This window comes from Sprattus sprattus (assembly GCF_963457725.1).
Source record: "Sprattus sprattus genome assembly, chromosome: 15".
NCBI classification, from domain to species: Eukaryota; Metazoa; Chordata; class Actinopteri; order Clupeiformes; family Clupeidae; genus Sprattus; species Sprattus sprattus.
In genome coordinates this window covers 11467415-11489570 of record NC_137913.1, presented here as the reverse complement: position 1 = coordinate 11489570, position 22156 = coordinate 11467415, and the positions used below count along the sequence as shown (strand labels likewise).

At 44.5% G+C, this 22156-nt stretch overlaps 2 protein-coding genes across 2 annotated transcripts; one reads left to right on the top strand and one right to left on the bottom strand.

Moving 5' to 3' along the window:
* Positions 1-2807: 2807 nt before the first annotated feature.
* Positions 2808-5269, top strand: barhl1a (BarH-like homeobox 1a; the record flags this gene model as incomplete). The annotated part of the gene is made up of 3 exons (XM_080852369.1): positions 2808-3213; positions 3939-4161; positions 4966-5269. The coding sequence occupies 3 exons, from the start codon at positions 2808-2810 to the stop codon at positions 5267-5269; spliced, it is 933 nt and encodes a 310-aa protein (XP_080708495.1).
* Positions 5270-7903: 2634 nt separating this feature from the next.
* Positions 7904-20448, bottom strand: ddx31 (DEAD (Asp-Glu-Ala-Asp) box polypeptide 31). The gene is made up of 21 exons (XM_080851981.1): positions 20394-20448; positions 19847-19964; positions 19204-19760; positions 18918-18993; positions 18749-18792; positions 18520-18590; positions 17217-17281; positions 16684-16728; positions 16486-16527; positions 16266-16330; positions 16008-16127; positions 15703-15809; positions 14817-15073; positions 14268-14462; positions 12452-12511; positions 11749-11799; positions 11349-11488; positions 11006-11090; positions 10623-10734; positions 10298-10481; positions 7904-8316 (listed from the first exon to the last, which is right to left on the bottom strand). The coding sequence occupies exons 2-21, from the start codon at positions 19943-19945 to the stop codon at positions 8169-8171; spliced, it is 2523 nt and encodes an 840-aa protein (XP_080708107.1). The 5' UTR covers positions 19946-19964; positions 20394-20448; the 3' UTR covers positions 7904-8168.
* Between the last annotated feature and the right edge of the window lie 1708 nt (positions 20449-22156).

Sequence of the window (22156 nt, the reverse complement as noted above, 5' to 3'; positions counted from 1 at the left end):
TGTGAAGAGCATGCCCATCACCAGACGGGGTATCCTCTCGGTCGTAAGCTCAATATACGACCCCCTTGGACGCCTGTCGCCGTTCATTCTTCTTGCGAAGACAATCGTCGAGAGTGTCTGTCGAATGAAACTTACCAGGGATGAAGAAGTTCCAGAAGACGTGGCAAACAGATGGTTCGCCTGGCTGTCTGATCTGAGCCAGTTCGCCAGCTTTTCCGTCAGGAGGTGCATCAAGCCAGAGGGATTTGGTCCAGTGTTGTCAGCACAGCTGCACCATTCCTCTGATGCTAGCGAGAAGGGCTATGTCGTTGTCACTTACCACCACACCGAGAACAGCCATGGTCGAGTCCACTGCTCATGTCTTCTAGGAAAATCCAGAGTGACTCTGCTTAAACCAGTTACAATCCCACGCTTTGAGCTCAGCGTGGCTACCATTGCGGTGAAAATGGATAAGCTAATGAAGGGAGAACTTCGAATGGACCTCAAAGAGTCTGTGATATGGACAGATAGCACCACCGTCCTCCGGTACAGCGACAGCGCTCGTTTCAAAACATTCGTAGCAAACAGAGTATCGACTATCAGAGAGAATACGAGGCCAGCTGACTGCGCATCAAGAGGGATGAAGGCAGAGCACTTCATGAAGTGTCAGAGCTGGATTGAAGGTCCTGACTTCCTAGACAAGAGTGAGTCTCACTGGACTGTCCTATCAGAGTTCTCAAGAGAGATAAGTGAAGACGAGGCTGAAGTGAATCGTATGATCAGTGTGAACATCATCAAGACCGTATATTCAAACACAGACCCTCTCTTCAAGCTGATTCATCACTACCCTGACTGGCACAGCCTGGAGAAGGCGGTCTTATGGATGAAATGGCTCCAAGATGATCCTGGTTGACGCCAAAGGGTTCGTCGGGTCCTTGCCAAAACGAAGACCAACACTTGAGAGAGACCCATTAATAAGTTGTGTCTCCTGCTCGAGATGGAAGAATCTTAAAATGTAGAAATTGATTTTAGTTTAATTTAGGTAATTGTCATCCCCATGATGAGCAATTAGGGGCCGGAATGTTAGTGCCATTTGTACATTGTTGTTCAGATTTAGGCATTATATCATTTAGATTCATATTTAGTGATTGTTTATTATAGTTATAGCATATTTGTATTTATAGCTCGCATTTCAGTCTAAAATATGTTTAAGTGCTTAAGCATTGCATTGCTTGGAATAACCAGAGGTGAGCTGTGACGTAGCGAGCTCACGCATCAATGTATCAATTGTTTGTTTTTGATGTATCAACTGTCACTTTGTTGCACTTGTCAGAATGTTGTCAGAATTTCAGTAAAAGACGGAGCGAACACAGTTTTTCTACCGTTGTTGAAATACAGTACACGCGTAGACTCGTTTTCTTTCCGTCTAAGAGTGGTTACTTAAGGTTTAAGATAAGAACTACATACTGACCAAAAGAAGGGAACTTTAAGCCACTACACGACTTAATCCTGTTTTAATCGAATCTCAGACAAAAGCGCGTGTGGGTGTTTCGGGGTGTAAGGTCGTATACAAACACTGCAGGACCGCAGGACGAATGACCAAGAGAAAATTATTCAGTTAGCGTTCCTGTTGAGTAAGAGTTTCGTTTTGACTTGAATTTTCACGCATGCCACACATATGAAATCCAGTGTATAAATAATTGCATATTAATGATCCGAATGATTGTTGGTTTTAATTTGTTGATTGTAAAATGTTGATTGTTTTCCAGTAAATTTGTTTCAAAATCGCCTGCTAAAATAAAAGACTTAACGTGTCAATTATGTTTATTATTATTGTGTCAGTCTTTGGTGGCTTTTATTTTCTGTCCATTTCAAAATGGTAATTTTATTATTATTATTATTATTATTGTAAATAATATTATTATTATCAATACTACTACTAATAATAATTCGTTTAGTCTACATCATGCATGCATGCCATCCCTGCGCATTAGCATCTGTCAAGCATCCGGTTTGAAGCACAAAAATCAGCAGTTAACATATCACAAAAGTGTGTGGAAGAAGTGAGTTCTATTTCAGTGAGAGCCTGTGTGTGTGTGTGGGGGGGGGGGGGTCACTCGTTTCCTCCTGAATGGAGTCATCGCCCCTAAAACCTCCACCATCCAATTACAGCGAGGCGCGTTCAGTATCGTGTTCAAATTACTGCTTTAAGACTGCACGGCGCGTCTACTGGGTTGCGTCTTCAGAGTGCAGGTGTCCGCTAACAGTAGCGGCGCGGAAGCCAGTAGGCTCGGTGATCATCTTTCGGATAGCTAAAGTCTACTCTTCTTGTGGTTTTACTGTCGAGGAGCATCTTCTCGGTACAGGAACGGATTTAATTTCATCACAGTTGTGACGGTGTAAAGTGGCGAGAGTGTACCTCTGTCCATGGTCCTGAAGTGAGCTGCTCGGCATTTCACCTGCTTCGAAGTGGAGGAACTTCTGCTGGACATGACCGCCAAGAATGCAATTCGAGTCACAGAGCAAATACATCCTGAAAGTACTGAATAAATAGTATTTTAAACTCAGCACGATTTGAACCGCTACAGGACGTGATAGTAAGGACACACTATTTCCCCGTCGCTGAATTAAGTGCAAGCGACACCGTCCGGACAGTGGAGCTTTGCTCCAGAAAACTGATGCGGGTTTACCTGTAATCATAGCGGTTAATGTTTGTTTAGTTCGTGGTTGTTTAGATGTTTGTTTGAGTGGTTGTTAGTGTCTGTGGTTGTTTGCGGAAGACCTACATGTGTGTTTAATTATTTGTAAACCTCCGGGCGCTGGCGAAGATGGAGGTTTCTGCAAATGGCTCGAGTTTTGCCATCGAGTCCTTGCTCTCTCACAGAACCGTGAATGCACTCGCTTCCAGGGATGACAGCCCGAGCGGACACTGCCTGTCCCCTGCGGCTCTGAGCCCCGCGTCAGATCAGGAGTCGGACTGCTCGTCGCTTCCCTCGCCGCGCAGGGAATCAGTGGAGGACGCGGTGCAGAGACTTCCTCACACGGTCGGCCTGGAGCCTCCATCACAAATATCCCAGCCGAGGACCGTGACTTCCTCTTTTCTTATCCGAGACATCCTGTCCGACTGCAAACCGCTCGCTACCTGCGCTCCCTACTCCAGCGCCGCACAACGACCACGTGAGGATGACTTTCTGGATAAAGATCACGATTCCTCATCAGATTGTGAATATAATGGTAAGACACCAGCATATTAGTTCGTGGTGATCTCTATCTTTCTCATTGATTAATTCGTAAATTCATAAACAAACACCTTCAACTAGCCTACATACTGGAATCAAATACGAAATGTAAACACGTGTAGGCCTACATGTGAGACATGAGCACAGAGCAAATATATTATTAGGCCAAGACGTTTGCAGGTTGAATGCTTGATAGAGCCTATAAGTGAGTGATACTACGGCTGCAAAGACATGTCATGCTTATTTCACTTTAAAGGCTTATAGTCCTAGCGTAGTGGACACAAGTGTCACAAGTTACTATAGGCTATATAAAGTATAATTCCTTCCTGGGGATTGCAGTTTGGTTCGCTGTTCATCCGATTATTATCCGTCCAGTTATCTTGCAGTCTCGGTTCAACGAGCCTTATCCCATGTGTCTTAATTAAGAGGATTAGGCGCTGTGAGCTGCTCGGATCACAATGACCGCTTGCTTTCTGAGCTAATTTCGATATTTGTTTGGATATCACTTACCCAATCAGGTTAAAACCAAGATGGAAACATTTATTCAATTTGAAAATAATCGAATAATTAATTGTTTGGTTGCCTTGGCCTTACTTTATAAGGTAGTATATTTGAACCAGGAGAAAGACAGTCGCCTTTCAAGGGAATTGCTAGTTTTTTTTTAACCTTCAAATTTCTATTGCAACTTACTTTTACTTAATCATGGCTGTTGGGTTTCAGCGAGGGATGAAACAGACCGGGATACCTCGAGCAGTCGCGACAGCCCCACTGGTCGTATGAAAAAACCTAGGAAAGCGCGCACGGCCTTCACCGATCACCAGCTCGCGCAGTTGGAGAGAAACTTCGAGCGGCAGAAGTATCTCAGCGTGCAGGACCGGATGGAGCTCGCCGTCTCACTAAGCCTGACTGACACACAAGTCAAGACCTGGTACCAAAACCGCAGGTACGACTCCGGTCCAACCACGCAGTCGCCACCAAAAGACATGTGCCATGGGCCTTCAACCATCAATGAAGGCTACAATATAAGTGCTATTTAAGATTAAAATATCGGAATAAGACCGATGAAAATGTATTTGCCTGAATTGAATTGAATTAGGATATAACTGGATAATTGAAGACTGGACTACTAGCCTACATTTTTAATGGACACGTTTAGCTTGTAAACAAAGTGATAGGCTAAATATTGGCATATTCTGTGTCCGGTGCGCTCTGAACATAAATGTTTTTAATGGTTTTCAATAACCAGCCTTAACCTCTCAAGACATCATCATGCAATTTATGTTGGTATTCGAAGATTGTATTGTTACTAATAGTAACAGTCTCACATCTAAAACAAATATTACGACACCTACTTGATGTAATGTAGGCTAATTGACAATAATTAGGCAAACCCAGCTTTCAATTAATTAGGCTTATCTGAATTCTGAACATGAATAATAAATTACTGCATGCTGTTTTAATAATTTATTCTCGCTTCTGTAATTACACAATCGCTATAAAGATGAATTATTTAACAGTAAATTCGTTATTTGATGAGTGACGATTTGACGGATGACCGTCTGACACAGATCTGTCTCGTAAAGAAAATCTCGCATCTGTTTTACGTTTCTGGAATGCACTACATCACAACCAAGGATGATTTTAGAAGGATGCATATGCCTATATTACGTGCACATGATCAATTCATTTAAGATTAAGATGCATATAAGTACTTTAAACAACACTTTTTTTTGTTGGGTGGTTGCAGGACGAAATGGAAAAGGCAGACAGCAGTCGGCCTTGAGCTGCTGGCCGAGGCGGGGAACTATTCTGCTCTGCAAAGGATGTTTCCTTCTCCATATTTCTACCCTCCGGGTCTGGTCTCCAGCCTGGACCACGGCGCCAGCATGTACTTGTACCGGGGAGCCTCCGCACCCCCTCCGCCTCTACAGCGTGCCCTGGTCCCGAGACTCTCCTTTCTCCACGAGTTTCAGGCCGGTGAAGCTCCGCCGCCCCCTCTGCATCTCGGTCCTCTGACTGCGGGTCTGCCCCGACCCACCCCACAGCGCTGAACCAACAGAGACCGAGACCAGCTTTCCACGGTCAGGGCTTGGCCATTGAGACCGGGACGATGCAGTTTTCAAAGGCAAGGACTCAGATGATCCCCCGGTCCCTCGCTCCCTCCTCTCAGGACAGACTCTTTGTGCTTTACGACTTGAGACAGATCGCAACGGACTTCATATGGTCGCGAAGTTGTACATCAACAAACGAATGTAGCTTTACATTATTTATTAAAACAGAGATCTTCCTCACAGTGAACTCTTTTTGGGGGTTTTTCCCCATGCACTCGTTGTTCTATATTGTATTGCCAGATACCCCGGGGTCCCCGGCTTTCCTAAGGTCCTCCTCTATAGTTTATTGATGAAGTTTGTGTGATCCAGTGATCGATTCATATAGTTAAGCTAAGAGTCGGTCTCTTCTTTTCAAAGTTTTGTGTTGAGGGGAGAATTCCATGTATTTCCCCAAGGCTAAATGCTTTTGAGAATAATTCTAACGCCCCACTAATTTTGATTAAGCAAAGGTCATCTGGGCTTTTTACGTTTGATAATTCTTAAATTAAATAAAGAGGGGGTCATAGTTTCTGGTATATATTCTGGTATGATGTCTTTATAAATAAGTTATTCTGAAAGCCTAGTTGTCAGTTGAACTTGAGTCTTTGTAAAGTGATTCATTTATTATAGCCTGCCAGGCCACAGTCAGTAGCCTAAACGCATAAAGGCAACATTTCTGAAAGCCTAGTTATCAATTGAACTTGAGTATTCGTAAAGTGATCCATTTATTATAGCCTGTCAACTGACAGTCAGTAGCCTAAACGTATATCGCAACATTTCAGACATATTGCCTTTTCAGCCTGTTTGTTGCGTAATTACCAGTGCGTGCTGCAATCCAAATGTCATTATGGTGCCTGTGCAAGACCATAAGGAAATATACAAGACAGGACATGTTGACAGCCCGAACCGCTGCTTCATCAGGCGAATCTGTTGAAGCAGCATTTTTTTGTTGTCTTTTTTCAACACGTTTTTCAAATGAGTCAGTCAAAAGACACTCACTCCGAAAACATAAGGTTTAATGTTGACGAATGATACTGACTGTTAATAATTATTATTGTGAGTTTATTTAAAACAAAATCAAAAATAAATAATCTAAATAGCCCAACGCGTACAAAAACGAATATAATCCCATTGACGAAAAATAAATTCTACAATTCCTCTTGAAACAGGGGGCTATCATATTGAATGTGGGCTACAATTAGCCTACAACTTGTGCGGGTAGGTTTGACTTGCATAGCCCAATCAGTGGAACATAGCATTTATGCCAACGCCCTAAATCAGTGGTCTTCAAAATGTTAGAGGGATAGCTAGCCTAATTATGAATGAAACGGACATGCACCTTTGCCAGTCGTTGCCAATCATAAAACCGTATTTGATCCGGCCAGATTTGATCTATTTTAATCAAGAGCCCTGATCAAATAAAACATAAAGAAATGTTCAACTGATAACAAATGTAAAGTTTAACTGATTAAACGTATGATGTTGATTCATTAAAATAGAAAATATTTAACCAGGTTATTCAGCTGTAGAAACAACGTTAAAGCAAATATGCAACATCTGATGGACACCTGTTTTTTTAATAAGTTTAACTGATTGATACAAATTTAATTGAAGATCTTAGCTGATATAGCCTAATATAGAAACAATGTTTAAGAAAAGCTATGCAACAGCTGATGGGCATCTGTTTGTTCTGTTCTACTTCATTGTCAAAGGGGGGTCCTGCCATTACAAGTCTGGGAACCACTGCCCTAAACCATGCACTATTAATGTGCGTTAATGATCAACCGTATAAACGTTGCTATACAAAATAGTGCTAAACTAAAATAATAATAATACGAAGCCAAATTCTGCATAGAATGATAATAAAAGTCATAAAATCGGCCTTTAAAATCGGAAGATTAATACAATCGAGCAGAAAATTGTAGCCTAAAAACTATATTCTGATAAGTCCATTCACGCCAGTGTGATACGTTGGCAGAAATGACCGTTGCTTCCTTCGGGCGGTTTACATTATTAAGACAAAACGTTCGGTGGTGTGGCAGTGTCACCTTCATTGTTTATCCCGCTGATTGTTAAAAAAAAGCGACATTTAATATTCACTGAATATCTGAAGAGTGTTGGTCAGGGAGTTTTCGCCGGAGTAGCGCAGGGCAGCTGGTGGTCGAGAGGTCAGGAGTGACAGCTGTTAGACGACCGCTGTGACACTCCCCCTACCTCAACGTCTCGCTTAACATCGCAAAATGCCCTCAAGTAATTAAACAAATTGCTAATGGGCCCTGATACCTTGCAAGTGGATAAATAAGTAAAACTCATTCACTCACAACGCACTTTACGTCCTGCTTGTCGCCGTCAGCGGTCGGCGAGGTGCGGCTCGTTTTGCAGGTGGTTTAGTGGAAATAACAAAGATCCTGATTTTAGTCTCCAGAACACCCAAGAATCCTCTGTCCCACCTCTGATACAAAGCGGCACACATTATACCTTACTGTTAAGGTTTGTATTGATCTGTATAATTAATAAAACATTCCAGTAATGAAGCTGATTAATGAACACACAACATATCTGTAGGGGTTTCAAAAAGTGAACAGGCAAACGTGGGATTAAGAAATATTTTAGTTCACTGTAAAACAAACATTGGAAAACAAAAGAAATATCTATAGACATTTGCAGAAATATATATTTCATCACATATTCTGTCTTTGAAGTCCAAACTGAATAGAAAATGACACTTTTCTCAAGGCTACACTACTCGAGACACACACACCATCCAATCTCTCATTTCTGGTGGGCATCTGTGACCTCAAGAGTGAAGTGGTCTGGTGTGTGTGTGTGTGTGTGTTTGTCTGAGAGTGTGCTTTGTGCTTCATCCCTCTGCTGTTTCCATCTCTGTCATCTTTCCTTTCTTCATCTTCCTCCTCTTCTTCTTCTGACTGCCGGAGTCTGCTCCATCCCCAAACTCTGAGCATAAGACTTGAGCGCCACGCTTACGGTCATTCACACCCGGCCTACGCCTGTGGGGGAGAAGGAGCCATATCAGTTATAAGAGACACAAGGTACAGACACAGACAAACACACACACACAGACAAACAAACACATACACACACACACATACACACACACACGTAAAACAGGTAAAAACGGACCCACAATCTAAGAAAACACCCCAGACACAAGCACACACAAACGCCCACTATTCCGATGGGGGCGTTTGGGGGCTAATTTTATGGTTGGCCGCGCTGTGTGTGTTTGTTTTGGGGACTATACTTGCCCTCATCATCTGTTTGTGATGGGATGTTTGTGTGTGTGTGTGTGTGGCGTGCATGTGTGTTTGGCCTTGTAAGCTCATTAGCAGGTTCTTGCCTGGACATGGACGGAGTGCCCCAAACAGCTGTAATGAAGTCTCCACTGACAGCAGACCACATGCAAACATACACACACACACACACACACACACACACACACACACACACACACACAGGTACTCCTACTCCGCTGTGGCAGAGGGATACGAGAGCTGAGGGCTAGAGGGAGGTCCAATCAGTCGTTCTCTCTCTCACACACTCACACTCACACAGGAGAGGTATCCAGGTGTGGCTCAAGGGTCCAGTCAGTGTTCTGTGTGTACCAAGGGACAAGGGCCAAAATCCTAACCAAATATCAAATCAAAGCTTTTCCAGAGCATAGCCAGACCTATTCACTAGTAACTTGCTTCATTTCCTTACTAATGATCTAACTAACCAACTTACTTCCACTATGTATTCACTCATGTATTCATTCGTTCATTCATTCATTCATTCATTCGCTGACCACAGTGGCGCTCCAGCTGATCCCAGTGCACAAAACATAACTAGCCCACCATCTAAGAGACGCACCTACAGTCACAGTTTGACCGCCATTTGCAGTCAGTGTAAAAACAAACCTGGCAGGCTGATCTGAGACCATGAATGACATCTGTCAGGCCATACATACACACACTCTAAAGATTTGGCTCATGTGCACCCCCCCCCCCCCCCCCCACACACACAAAGCAGTGTGTTTTTTTCCAGACAGGACCTAAACTAATGAGCAGTGTGACCCCCTGCTGAGCTGCCCAACCACACACACACGCTCCCACTCCCACACAGATGCTGGTCTAAGGACTGTCAAGTTGTGGCATGAATGCTGACCATTGGGGGTCACTAATAAACACTCACCTGACACACACACACACACACACACACACACACACACCTGCCCGACCGCAAAAGGACAACCACATACAGTACGTTATGGGAGTGACCAGTAACGGTCTTCTGACCAAATCATTTAACTCTTTAAGCCTTCATGTTTGTTAAAACTTCCATGATGATAAAAAAACACATCACATATTCCATATTGTTAAACAGTAATGTGTTATAGTATAATCAATTACAGTGTTACACATTGCGTATCTCTGTTGATGCACTAACCTAAACCCTATCTTAACCCTGTTCTTTAGCCTAGTATGGAGTGCACTATGCAGTATGCAACTAATTAATGACAGAACTGGGCCGGACCCTTTGAGGAGTGAGTTTGTTTCTGTTGTTGCAGGTCATTTCCGAATTAAACCGTACAGATCAAGAATTTACATTAACTGCCATTCATAACGGATACTTGACTCATTATTACATCATAAAATGGAGCCTGTAGTTGGCAACATTCTAATCACATATTTGTGATGAGTAAGTACTCTCAACCAAGAGCAAATGTCATGTTCTTGTCATGGGAGACATGCGAAATGGAGGTGGGAAATAATATTATAAAGAAAAGTGACTCAGTAAAGAAATGACTCAGTTCTGTTCAACCTGTTTTCAGACTAAACTAAAAATTAAACCTGGTTGTGCTCCACTCCCATGTGTTATTAAAATCCTATTAATGAATACTCAGTTAAAGGACAGTTGCTGCGTTTGTGCGTTTGTGTGTGTGTGTGTGTGTGTGTGTGTGTGTGTTAGCAAGAGAGAGAGAGCGCTCACTTCTTGTCTTTGTCTTTGTTCTTGTTCTTGCGTGCGTTCTCCGCTGCAGTTTGTGTGAGGTTGCTCGGGGCGTCTCTCAGGCCGAAGCTCTTGGCTGCGTGGCCCAGATGGAGGTTCCGCAGGTGGAAGATGTGCTTCAGGCTGGAGGGGTAAGTGGTGTAGGAACGGACGAACGACTGCAACGCTGAAAACACACACACACACACACACACACAAATAAACATGGAGGAAAGTTGGGCGCTCACAGACACATCTGTGCTGCAATTCCGTAGGCACCCTCATATACCTACATTAGAGACACACACACACACACACACACACACACCTCTCTTGGCCGTCTGAAGAGACTCCTCGCCAGCGTGAACCAGGTTCTCAAACCCGGTCTGTAGAACCGTGGCTCGCTCACACGCCTCTTGTTCGATAGCGGCTTGACTCTTCTGTAGAGCAAACACACACAGCACACAGAATAAAACTAGGTTAAATAAAGACACCAGTACGGTTAAGTGAGACTTTGTGGCAAGGCAAGGTATATTAGTATAGCACAATAGGCACACATTGGCAATTTTAAGTGCTTCACAAATGATAAAAGAACATAAAAAAAAATGTAATACATTTGCTGCTGGAATATTTCCCTATCATGCCCTTTATGTGTACACAAAAAGGCACGTGTGTGTGTGTGTGTAAGAGGAAAACGGGTTAGAGGCGCACCTTATTATAACACCGTCCTTGGCAACGGAACCGCTCATCTTTTAGCAGGACCGACAGAATGTTCTCCAGTTTCATCTCTGACATGCTACAACGCAAACGCAAACGCACACACACACACACACACACACACACACACACACACAGGTTAGCTCATCGGTCAACCATTCTGAACTGATGCACTGTCAGGCTAGCATGCTAGTTCTAACAATCTTCAGGTAGACTTTACACCTGCTAACACTCAATCAAACACCTGTAATATCATCTATGCCAGATCTCCAATGACATGCTATCCTACAACCAAATCTAACCAATGAGGAAAGAGTGGAGAGGGGCGGGAGCAGACCTGATGTTGTGATTGGCCAGGATATCCACATAAGCCACCTCTGCCGGTGTGAGAAAGAGAAGGCTGGAGCCTTCGGTGCCGATCCTAGCCGTGCGGCCCACTCGGTGAACGTACTCGGCAGCAGAGAGGGGAGGGTTGTACTGCAACACACACACACACACACACACACACACACACACACACACTTCATCTATTACATCATAGGCCATCAGCATGTTCACTAAGAGGCAATCTAGGTAAGTCTCTGGGCAGCTGTTAGCATTTCAAAGTGGTCTTTCTCCTTTTACAATAACGCTACTGATATTAACACAAACACACTTTAGACACACACACACGCAAATGACAGCACATATTAGGTTTTGAATGTGAATTTGTCAGGTGAGTAGGGGGCGGAGCTCACCTGTATGATCCAGGTGACCTGGGGGAGGTCAAGCCCTCGAGCAGCGACATCCTGAGAACCACAAAACACAAAAGTAAACATGAGGAGCTGAACCCACACACACACACACTCACTCACTCATACAACCCCCCCCCCCCCCACACACACACACACACACCCACCCACATGGGCAGCTCTGGTTTCAATGGATGACAATGCACATTCAACATTATAGAGGCCATATAAGATTGTCAGAGGGTAAGAGAGAGGAAGGGAGAGAAAGAAACAGAGAGAGAGAGAGGAGGATAAGACAAAAGAGAGATAAATAAACAGAGAGAGAGTGGAAGAGAAAGTGAGGTAAAGATGAAATAGAGAGAAAGAGGAAGAGAAAGATAGGATAGGATGAAAGAGAAAGAAAGAAACAGAGAGAAAGAAGGAAACAGAGAGAGAGAGAGAGAGAGAGCGGGCGGGGTCTAGTCTAGTCTAGTATGTTCAGCAGCTGTTGGCTTTATAGCCTGAGGGACATTTAGACAGATGCCAAAACTACCAGTGGCTGACGCTTCTCACACACACACAGGCGCATACACAGAGGAAGAATTCATTTTTGTATGCAAGATTGAATGTATGTGTTTGTTTGATTGTTTGTTTGTTTGTGTGTCTGTCTGTGTGTGTGTGTGTGAGTGTGTGCGTGTGTTGTATGTCAGCAGCATCAGCAGGAACTCACCGTACAGAGCAACACGCCACTCCGGCACTTGGAAAACTCCTGGAACACCTCCATCCTTTCCTGTTAGGAAACAATACTCTGATAAGTGTTTGATGTGTATGTGTGTGTGTGTGTGTGTGTGTGTGTGTGTGTGTGTGTGTTAACATGGGCTTAAAAAATTGTGGCTTTATCACAGTCAGAGAGATGGAAATGATCTATACTGATCAGAAGAAAAACTTCCTAAACAGCCAAGCTTCACCTGAAGGACAGACCCACAGCTTTGCACTGTAGCAGATTTCAGAAACATTTCATGTTTTTGCACTTAAGGTTAAATGTCACTGTCATTGGACCTGCACTCTGCATAACAACAATACAGTTTCATCTTATCTCATAGATTAATCCTGAGGTGCAACACAATCTGAGACACGCAGATTGGCGCTGATGCTTACACGCACACACACACACACACACACACGTGTGTTCTTGTTGATCTAAACAGCTCTGTGTTCAGTCAGCTGGAGATAAAGACTGAGCGGGTTTCTCCGTCTCTCCGCCAGAGGAGCCCAATCTGTCGCTGAACTAAGAGCAGATGGGCCTCTAATGCAGCTGCCTCATCAGAGGGGCACCACAGCCCTACACAAACAAACACACACACACACACACACACACACGCACACACACCACATCCCTACTCACACACGAACACACACGCACACACACACACACACCACAGCCCTACACACACACACACACACACACACACACACACACACACACACCACAGCCCTACATATACACACACACACACACACATACATACCACGGCCCTAAACACACACACACACACACACACACCACAGCCCTACACACCACGCCACGCAGGCCCTGCTTGTGCCACCCATAAGTCCTCTTTAATATCTAACGAGAGCGGGCAGCCAGAGAGCCGCTCCACAGCAGTGCCATCTGGGCCGACGCCAGGCCTCCATTAGCGCTGCTGAGGGACAGGTGAGCGCTGGGCTGGGCATGGCAGGGCAGGGAACACATGCCCCTCCTCGGGCACCGCCACAGGGCACGCCACAGCAGCGGGCAGGGGCAGGCAGCATTACCAGAGGGCATCCTGAGACAGCGGCCGAGGCCAGAGGAGCCTGCTTCAGGGCATGCTACACCAGTGGGCCAGCCTGGCGCCATAGGGCACGCCACGACAGCGGACCAGGCCAGAGGGCAAGGCCTGTCACACCAGCTGGCCTCTAGTAGAGAGACTTCTCCCCCTGACCTCACCAATAGCCCAACACCAGTCAGCCATTCCACTTTCAACACATCTTACATACCTATAAACCAGTTAGCGTTTACACTTTAAACACACATTACATACCTAAAAACCAGTTAGCGTTACACTTTGAACACATATTACATACCTATAAACCAGTATTTACATGTACAGGCATACTACTTATAAATGTAAGACAGCCTTTACATACCGTATAAACATCTGACCACTGAGCAGACGTACTGCTCAGTGGTCAGACACCTCTGTACACTGCACAGTCGACATACACAGACGTCAACAGCCGTGATGAAAAATAGTCTCTATGTACTGCACAGACATACTAATCACTGTACACCCGGCGAAGCCCTACAGACATTTCAGACATCAACCCTTGCTTGTAAACCCACCATAAACACTGCAGGAGATTGGGTGTATGAAAGGGTATAAGAATGGTGACTGAGGGGCGTCAGAGCAGTGTGTAAGGGGGTGTGAGGGCTATTAATGTATTGTGAGAGGGGCGTTAGAGCATGAGGGGTATTAGAGTAGAGTATGAGGGGTGTGATGTCTTACCCCTTGCTTCATGTTCCCGTGAAGTCGCAGGAAGTTGATGGGTTTGGGCGGGGTTTGTTTGTTTTTGGGCGGAATCTTCTTGGGCGTATCAGCGGCGTCTTGTTGTCCACACAGCACAGCGGTCAGGACCGTGAGCAGAAACTCCACTGCCTCACAGCTCGACACAAACACGATCAGCTTCTGCCCACTCTCAAACTGGACACACACACACACACACACACACACACACACACACACACACACACAAAGACAAAGACATGTACTTAGCATAGTACTCATAGCTCAATCCTCAACATGTGAATCATGTAGACTTCTGATTTTCTCCAAAAAAAGGTTTTTTAATTGAATGCTTGAATTTAATTAAATTAAAAAGATAGACCTTTTACCCAAACACAAGTAGCTCATATTGCTGCAGACAGTGTTTTCCTTCTTTGACCCAAAGACTGCCACCACACAGACCGACAGACAAACAAACAGATTGACAGACAGATAGACAGACAGACAGACAGAGAGACTGCCAGACAGACAGACAGACAGACAGACACACACCTTGCACTTGTCCAGGATGAAGGCAGCGAGGCAGACGAGGCGTAGCTTGCTGGGCACCACCACCATGTGCTGCTGGAGCTTCTCTGGGATAGCGAAGTGCTCCGCCTGCTCCCCGCTGGCCTCCGTCTTCTCCTTACCTCCACCCTCAGACACGGGCACGCTCCCCGTGCTCTCAGACACGGGCGCGCTCACAGAGTCCTCAGACACGTGCACGCTCACGGGGTCCTTCATACAGATGTCAGCCAGCCGAGACAACCCTGACAGACAAAGACACGGGTACAGAATTGGACATTAGAGAGCGAGGGTTTAATGTTACAAGAAAGAAATTAGGAATTAAAAGGTGCACTTCAGCGAAAATGACACTTAAAGGCGGCTAAAAGCCTTCTATATTGCCAACCGTGGACTGCACTGAAGCCTCTGGATGTCATCAATCCACTCCTCTATGCTCTCCCCTGCTCTTAGCACAGAAGCAAAAGTGCCCCTTGAGTAATGAGGAATTAGATGATGGGAGTTGGGTTAGAACGTTAGGGCATGGATGGCCCTTGGCTACTTCATGCGAACTTTAAGAATATGAATAACTCCTTGTGTAAAAATCCCTCAGTGCTCGTAATCAAGACAAGACGAGGGGTCTCTCTTACCCGCTGAGCGTAATCCAAAGTAGACGAGGTTCTCTCTTACCCGCTGAGCGTAATCCAGACTAGACGAGGCTCTCTCTTACCCTCTGAGCGTAATCCAGACTAGATTAGGGGTCTCTCTTACCCTCTGAGCGTAATCCAGACTAGATTAGGGGTCTCTCTTACCCTCAGTGAGCGTAATCCAGACTAGATTAGGGGTCTCTCTTACCCTCAATGAGTCTAATCCAGACTAGATTAGGGGTCTCTCTTACCCTCAGTGAGCGTGGCAGAGAGGAGCACGTTCTGCCTGGGGGAATCTCCAGCATTGAGGGCGTTCAGGATAATCGCCAGGTCCTTCTCAAATCCCAGATCCAGAGTCCTGCAGACACAACACACATCAACTACACATGCTTCTCCCTCGCACAGCATACCACATCTCTGCAGTGAAGCTGGGCAATATCATAACACAAAAGGATGACAAACACACACACACACACACACACACACACAGTCAAACACACTCACAGTCAAACACACACACACACAGACACACGCACACACACACAGTCAAACAAACCTATCAGCCTCGTCGAGGATGAGCCAACGAACACTGCTGAAGACAATACTCAGTGTGTTGTTGATGTGGTCAACAAGCCGCCCAGGAGTCGACACCAGGATGTTGATGCCTTTCCTCAGCCTGAAAAAACACACATACACACAAATACATTAGTCCTTTAGTTAGTCATTTAGTCCTCAGAAACATCTGTGATTCACCAATTGGACACTGAAGAGATTGAGGCCCCTGGATCAGGAGCTGAAGGCTTAAAGGGGTTACCTGGCTTTCTCTGCTTTCCTCTTCTCTCCACCCATCAACACCCCTGGCACAATCCATGTGAATGGCTGTGGAAAGAGAGAGATAGAGAGAGAGAGAGAGAGAGAAGGAGAGAAAGGTGAAAAAAACAAATGAGAGTGAGGAGAAGGTGTAAAAGAGCATGGGAGATGGCAGGGCTGATATGGGACATGATGTCTCGGGTCCTTCACTGCTCTGTTCTCACCTTAACAAGCTTCTGGAAGATCTGAAAGCTCTGTTGGGCCAGCTGAGAGGAGGAAGCACAACACACATAATTCAAACACACGCACCACACATCCAGTGTGTAATACTGCTAGGAGTGTTTAATGTCTTACATCTACAGGAGTGAGTGAGTGAGTGTGAGTGTTTGTATGTGTGTGTGGGTGTGTGTTCTCTCCGGTACCTCTCTAGTAGGAACCACAATAACAGCCAGAGGCCCATCTCCTCGCTGTAAAAAATCAGCACAATAGCGACGTTAGAATGATTATTCTCCTCATTACTCTTCACGTTCAGTATGACCGGTTGTTCCCAAACTTTTCATTTGACCACAGCTCTTGTACAAGAAGGCAGATGAAATACAGTTTTATGATCAAACCACACATTGGTTTCAATTCTTCAGATCGATTCATGTGAGACGGTAGGCTAAACAGTAGGTCCTGACCATATTACATAATGTTACCACAAGTACAAACTAGGATTCAAACTCATCCCCAACTAGGTTAGTTACAGGCTTCTATGCTGCCAGAACGCGGCCGTACTTTATTCGACCAGAGGTTGGTTTCGCACCCGTTTTTCCAGCCAGACTTTGGGACCCACAGAGATAGACAGAGCATATAGCCACCCTAAGCAAGTCCCTGAGGATGTGAACATGTAATATGTACTCGCTGGGCAGAAGAGAAGACACAGACTGACTGACTGAGACCAAGACCTGCTTACCTTAATTTTGGGCACCACTGCTTGTAGTTGCTGCACAATAGGAATGCCATAGGCTAAGGTTTTCCCTGTGGAGCATCAAAGAGAATCACAATGGGCAACCGCATCAACCCTCTCACTCATTACAGACAGACAGGCCAGGAAGGACCAGCTGAATAAATATTAATAATTAATTATAATTTAATTAACATTAATAATAATGTGGAAAATCCAGACAGTTATGAGGAATAAGAAGGGTAATTTTAGACTAGTGTTAGACATGCATGTGTAGCCTCAAGGGTAGTTTTAGACTAGTGTAGCCTCAAGGGTAGTTTTAGACTAGTGTAGACTCAAGGGTAGTTTTAGACCAGTGTTAGACTCAAGGGTAGTGTTAAACTAGTGTAGATTCAAGGGTAGTTTTAGACTAGTGTAGCCTCAAGGGTAGTTTTAGACTAGTGTAGACTCAAGGGTAGTTTTAGACCAGTGTTAGACTCAAGGGTAGTGTTAAACTAGTGTAGACTCAAGGGTAGTGTTAAACTAGTGTAGACTCAAGGGTAGTGTTAAACTAGTGTAGACTCAAGGGTAGTGTTAAACTAGTGTAGTGTTAAACTCAAGGTCAGTTTTAGACTAGTGTAGACTCAAGGGTAGTGTTAAACTCAAGGTCAGTTTTAGACTAGTGTAGACTCAAGGGTAGTGTTAAACTCAAGGGTAGTTTTAGACTAGTGTAGACTCAAGGGTAGTTTAGACTAGTGTAGACTCAAGGGTAGTTTTAGACTAGTGTAGACTCAGGGGCAGTTTTAGACTAGTGTTAAACTCAAGGGTAGTTTTAGACTAGTGTAGACTCAAGGGTAGTTTAGACTAGTGTAGACTCAAGGGTAGTTTTAGACTAGTGTAGACTCAGGGGCAGTTTTAGACTAGTGTAGACTCAAGGGTAGTTTAGACTAGTGTTAGACTCAAGGGTAGTGTTAGACTAGTGTAGACTCAAGGGTAGTGTTATACTCAAGGGTAGTGTAAACTAGTGTAGACTCAAGGGTAGTTTAGACTAGTGTAGACTCAAGGGTAGTGTTATACTCAAGGGTAGTGTAAACTAGTGTAGACTCAAGGGTAGTTTAGACTAGTGTAGACTCAAGGGTAGTGTTATACTCAAGGGTAGTGTAAACTAGTGTAGACTCAAGGGTAGTTTAGACTAGTGTAGACTCAAGGGTAGTTTAGACTAGTGTAGACTCAAGGGTAGTGTTATACTCAAGGGTAGTGTAAACTATTGTAGACTCAAGGGTAGTAATAGACTAGTGAGTCAAGGGTTGGTGTTAATGGAGCTTTAGCTCACCAGAGCCTGTCTGTGAGCGCACCACTGCATCTTTCCCTGCCAACAGCACAGGAAGGGTCTGTTTCTGGACACTACACACACACACACACACACACACACACAAACACAGGGGAAAAATCACAAATAAGACATTAAGGCCACATAGACCCATAATAAACAAAGCCAGTAGAAGAGACCAGACACTTGTGAAGTGAGCTGGACAGGCAGCAGTCAGTGATACGGACTCTACCTGGTCATGCTGGTCACATTCAGGACCTTGTTTAGTGTTGCCACCTGAAGGATGATGTGAGAGAGAAAGAAAGACTGGTCAATCCCTGACATGAGAGAGACAGACAGGTCACTCCCTGAAACAAACAAAGTGTCTGTAAAAAGGGAAGTGTGAGGAGTGAACGTCTCACCAAGTGTGGATGCAGGTCGAGTTCAGAGAAGGAATCAGTGGTGAAAACCTTCTCCTTCAGCTGGGTCACACTGGAACTAAACACACACAAGAAGAAGCAAGAGTCACTATCCCATATTACAAACCACAGACCACCACAAAGATGTTCCACCCAAACACACCATAACACTAAAATGTGCTATTTGTACCCCACATTATATGTAGTCAGCTATTATATGTATTATCTGACATGTTTATGTGCTAATGACATCCTCACACACCACAGAGAGAGAGAAAGAGGGCCTTACGGTGCGACGCTGGGGATGTCTGGGTTGTTTTTGAAGAGACTGGAGGTCTTGATGGCCTGTGGGCCTGCTGCCGTCCCGCCATCGCTGCGTTTCCTGTCAGAGGGTCGCTGAGGAGCGTTCCGCTTTCCCTGCTGCCCCGGCCCACGATTGGTTTTGTTCCGAGGGGGTGCCTTAGGACTGACGGACACTGGGCTTTCCTGCCCCTGGCCCTGGTCTGACTGAGAAGGCTCCTTCTGGTTCTGGGGAGGTTTCGGGTTGAGGGGTACACTTTCAGGTTGTACGGTGGTTTGCTCTGGTTGAGAAGGCTTCTTCTGGTTCTTAGGGGGTTTCGGGCTGAGGGGTACACTCTCAGGTTGTTCAGCGGTTTGGTCTGGTTGAAAGCGTTTCTTCTGAGTCGTCTGATTCTCTTCTTCTGATTTGTTCGGGGAAGCCTTGGGACTGCGAGGTGCAGCCTGTGACTCAGATGTCTGGTCAGATTGACGAGGTTTCTTATGTTTGAACTGCAAAGCCTGATGTTCTCCTGAAGCCTTGCGTTTAAAGGCTGCTGCCTGCTTCTTCTGTGAAGAACACAGAACATATTAATTATAGTCACACACACACGGATGTTACATTTGAGATATTTAAATGATATACATGCATTTACCTGTGCCCACTTGTCACGAGCCCTGAAAGCTGTCTTCCGATGCGTCTTTTTAAAATTTTCAGTGTTCGAAAAGTTTACCATCAAAGTTTGATCTGCCATGATGTCCACACGTCACAATCTGAAATACAACGACGACTGTAACATTTTGGGATGTTAACTTTGTAGCGTGTGAGGAAATGGTGCTGGCAGAGATCACACTGATTTATGTAGATACGTAACATTACACGCTAGCTAACTACAGCAGGGTTAGCTAATCTATAAACTCATAAATATCATGTATAAGAAAGCTCACATGATAAAGTGTACCTTTGTTATGCCACCTACTGGTCTTTGATAATTAGAGGAAAAAGTAAACTGGCTGTTAATCACCATTGGGAAAGAACAGTAGGATACACACGTGACCTATAACAAGCATCTTCAGCTACGTTGCCACACTGTTAACCAATACGACACTAACGTAGAAGTTGCCATAAACTAACAATAAAGAGCAATTACAAAGTGTGAGAATTGTACATTATAACGACGTTATTAGTTAACGTTACCTTACTCTCACTGATTCACATGTTCACAGATCAGCGCCATGTTGCTCATCTGACGTCAGAGGCAAGCTTCCTGCTCACGTAGTTAGTATTTCAACATAAAAGTCCTTATTGTATCACAGCGGTATATTTCAAAATTGAAGTCCCCTTTATCTAGAGAAAATATCTTTACCATTAAGAATGGTCTTTGCAATACCCTCCCCTTTTCTGCTAAATAGAATGAGATGTAGGACTGTAAGCAAGCACATCTGTCGTTTTATCTGATCATCTGTTATCAATCAGATTTAACTCAATCACTGAATACATTTCATTGTATTCGTTTACACATATGACATAAAGTGTAGTCATTTTTAGGTTTCTTACATCTTATATTTGTGGCGTGTGGTGATGTACTAGACCCTTTGAAACTGAACTCTGCTGTTTTCCATGGGTCCTGCTTACCCCACTGGGTTTGGCATTGTACATATTTCATTTTCTCGTTCATATTTTTGTCACATTTCTGTGTTTTTATTCTATTTTTTAAAGCCAGTCTTTAAAGAGGTTGGCAGAGCACTGCTTACTATTCCAGAAGAGAAAATAGAAGCTTCAGCTGGTCCCCCAAGGCCCTTCCTAATGAGATTCGAAAGTAATGAGAGGGATCCTCCAGGCAGATGTGAGATTAGTTTTAATTAGTGGGTCAGAGAGAGCCTGTTGTTAAATATCATGTAGCCTACATGTGCGAGGGACATGGGCCAGTACAGCTGAGCCATGACCTCGGCTGATGTAGCGGCCAGGAGAGAAGGGCACTGACTAGCCCGAAGACTGGGGATACTATGGAAACTAATGGCCAATATGTGCCATCTTGCCAATGACATCACATTCTGTTTCTTCTGTGATGTCACACTTGGTCTTCTACCTGGTCCATTACACTGACATCACAATTGCATTCCATTTTCTCTGTGATATCATGTACCATCTCATGTGACATCACACTCCATCTGCTTTGTGAGGCTGCATTCGGTATCCTCTGACATTGTGAACAAATTCTTCTGTTGTCAGACATGATATCACATGTCCGCTTCATCTGTGATGTCACACTCCCACAGACAACTTAAGACCAATTAACCCATCTGTCCTCACCAGAGACTAAAGAGAAAGAACAGAGGAATGAGATCAGAGTTTATTAATTTCAACAGAACTATAAGCAATGCACCTGTGACCACATACAGTTGAGTTGTCCTTTAAATGCAGCAGGCTAACCTCATATCAAACCGATAAGGCTGACAAACTACGCTAATTATACTAGAATTAATGTCACACTCGCATAAAAATGATTTGTTTCTTCAGTCCCTTTCAGGCCAATTACAGACCAGCACCTGAGAGAAGCCCAAACAGCAGAATGTGATGTGATTAGGTAAATGAGGGCGAGGGACTGAGAGTGTGAAAAAGGGCAACAGTGAGAAAAAAGACAGCGAGAAGAGGAAGAGGAAAAGACAAAGAGAGACAGGATGTGAGAGAGAGGCAGAGTAAGTTACAGGGATGGAGGGATTGACACAGAAAGAGAGAGAGGGAGAGAGAGAAAGAGATATAGAGAGAGCACTGCATCTATCTCTAATAATCAAAACAGAGTTCCTAAGCATATGCCCGCTGAGGCAGAACTAATACCAGTCTTCACAAAGGGCTGAGCAGACTGCATTTTACTGCTACATTAATTAGACAAACTCATAATTAATGTGGGTTCCTGATACCCCTGAGAGCAGCAGGGTCAAGTAGCTGGAGGGGGCTGGTATTA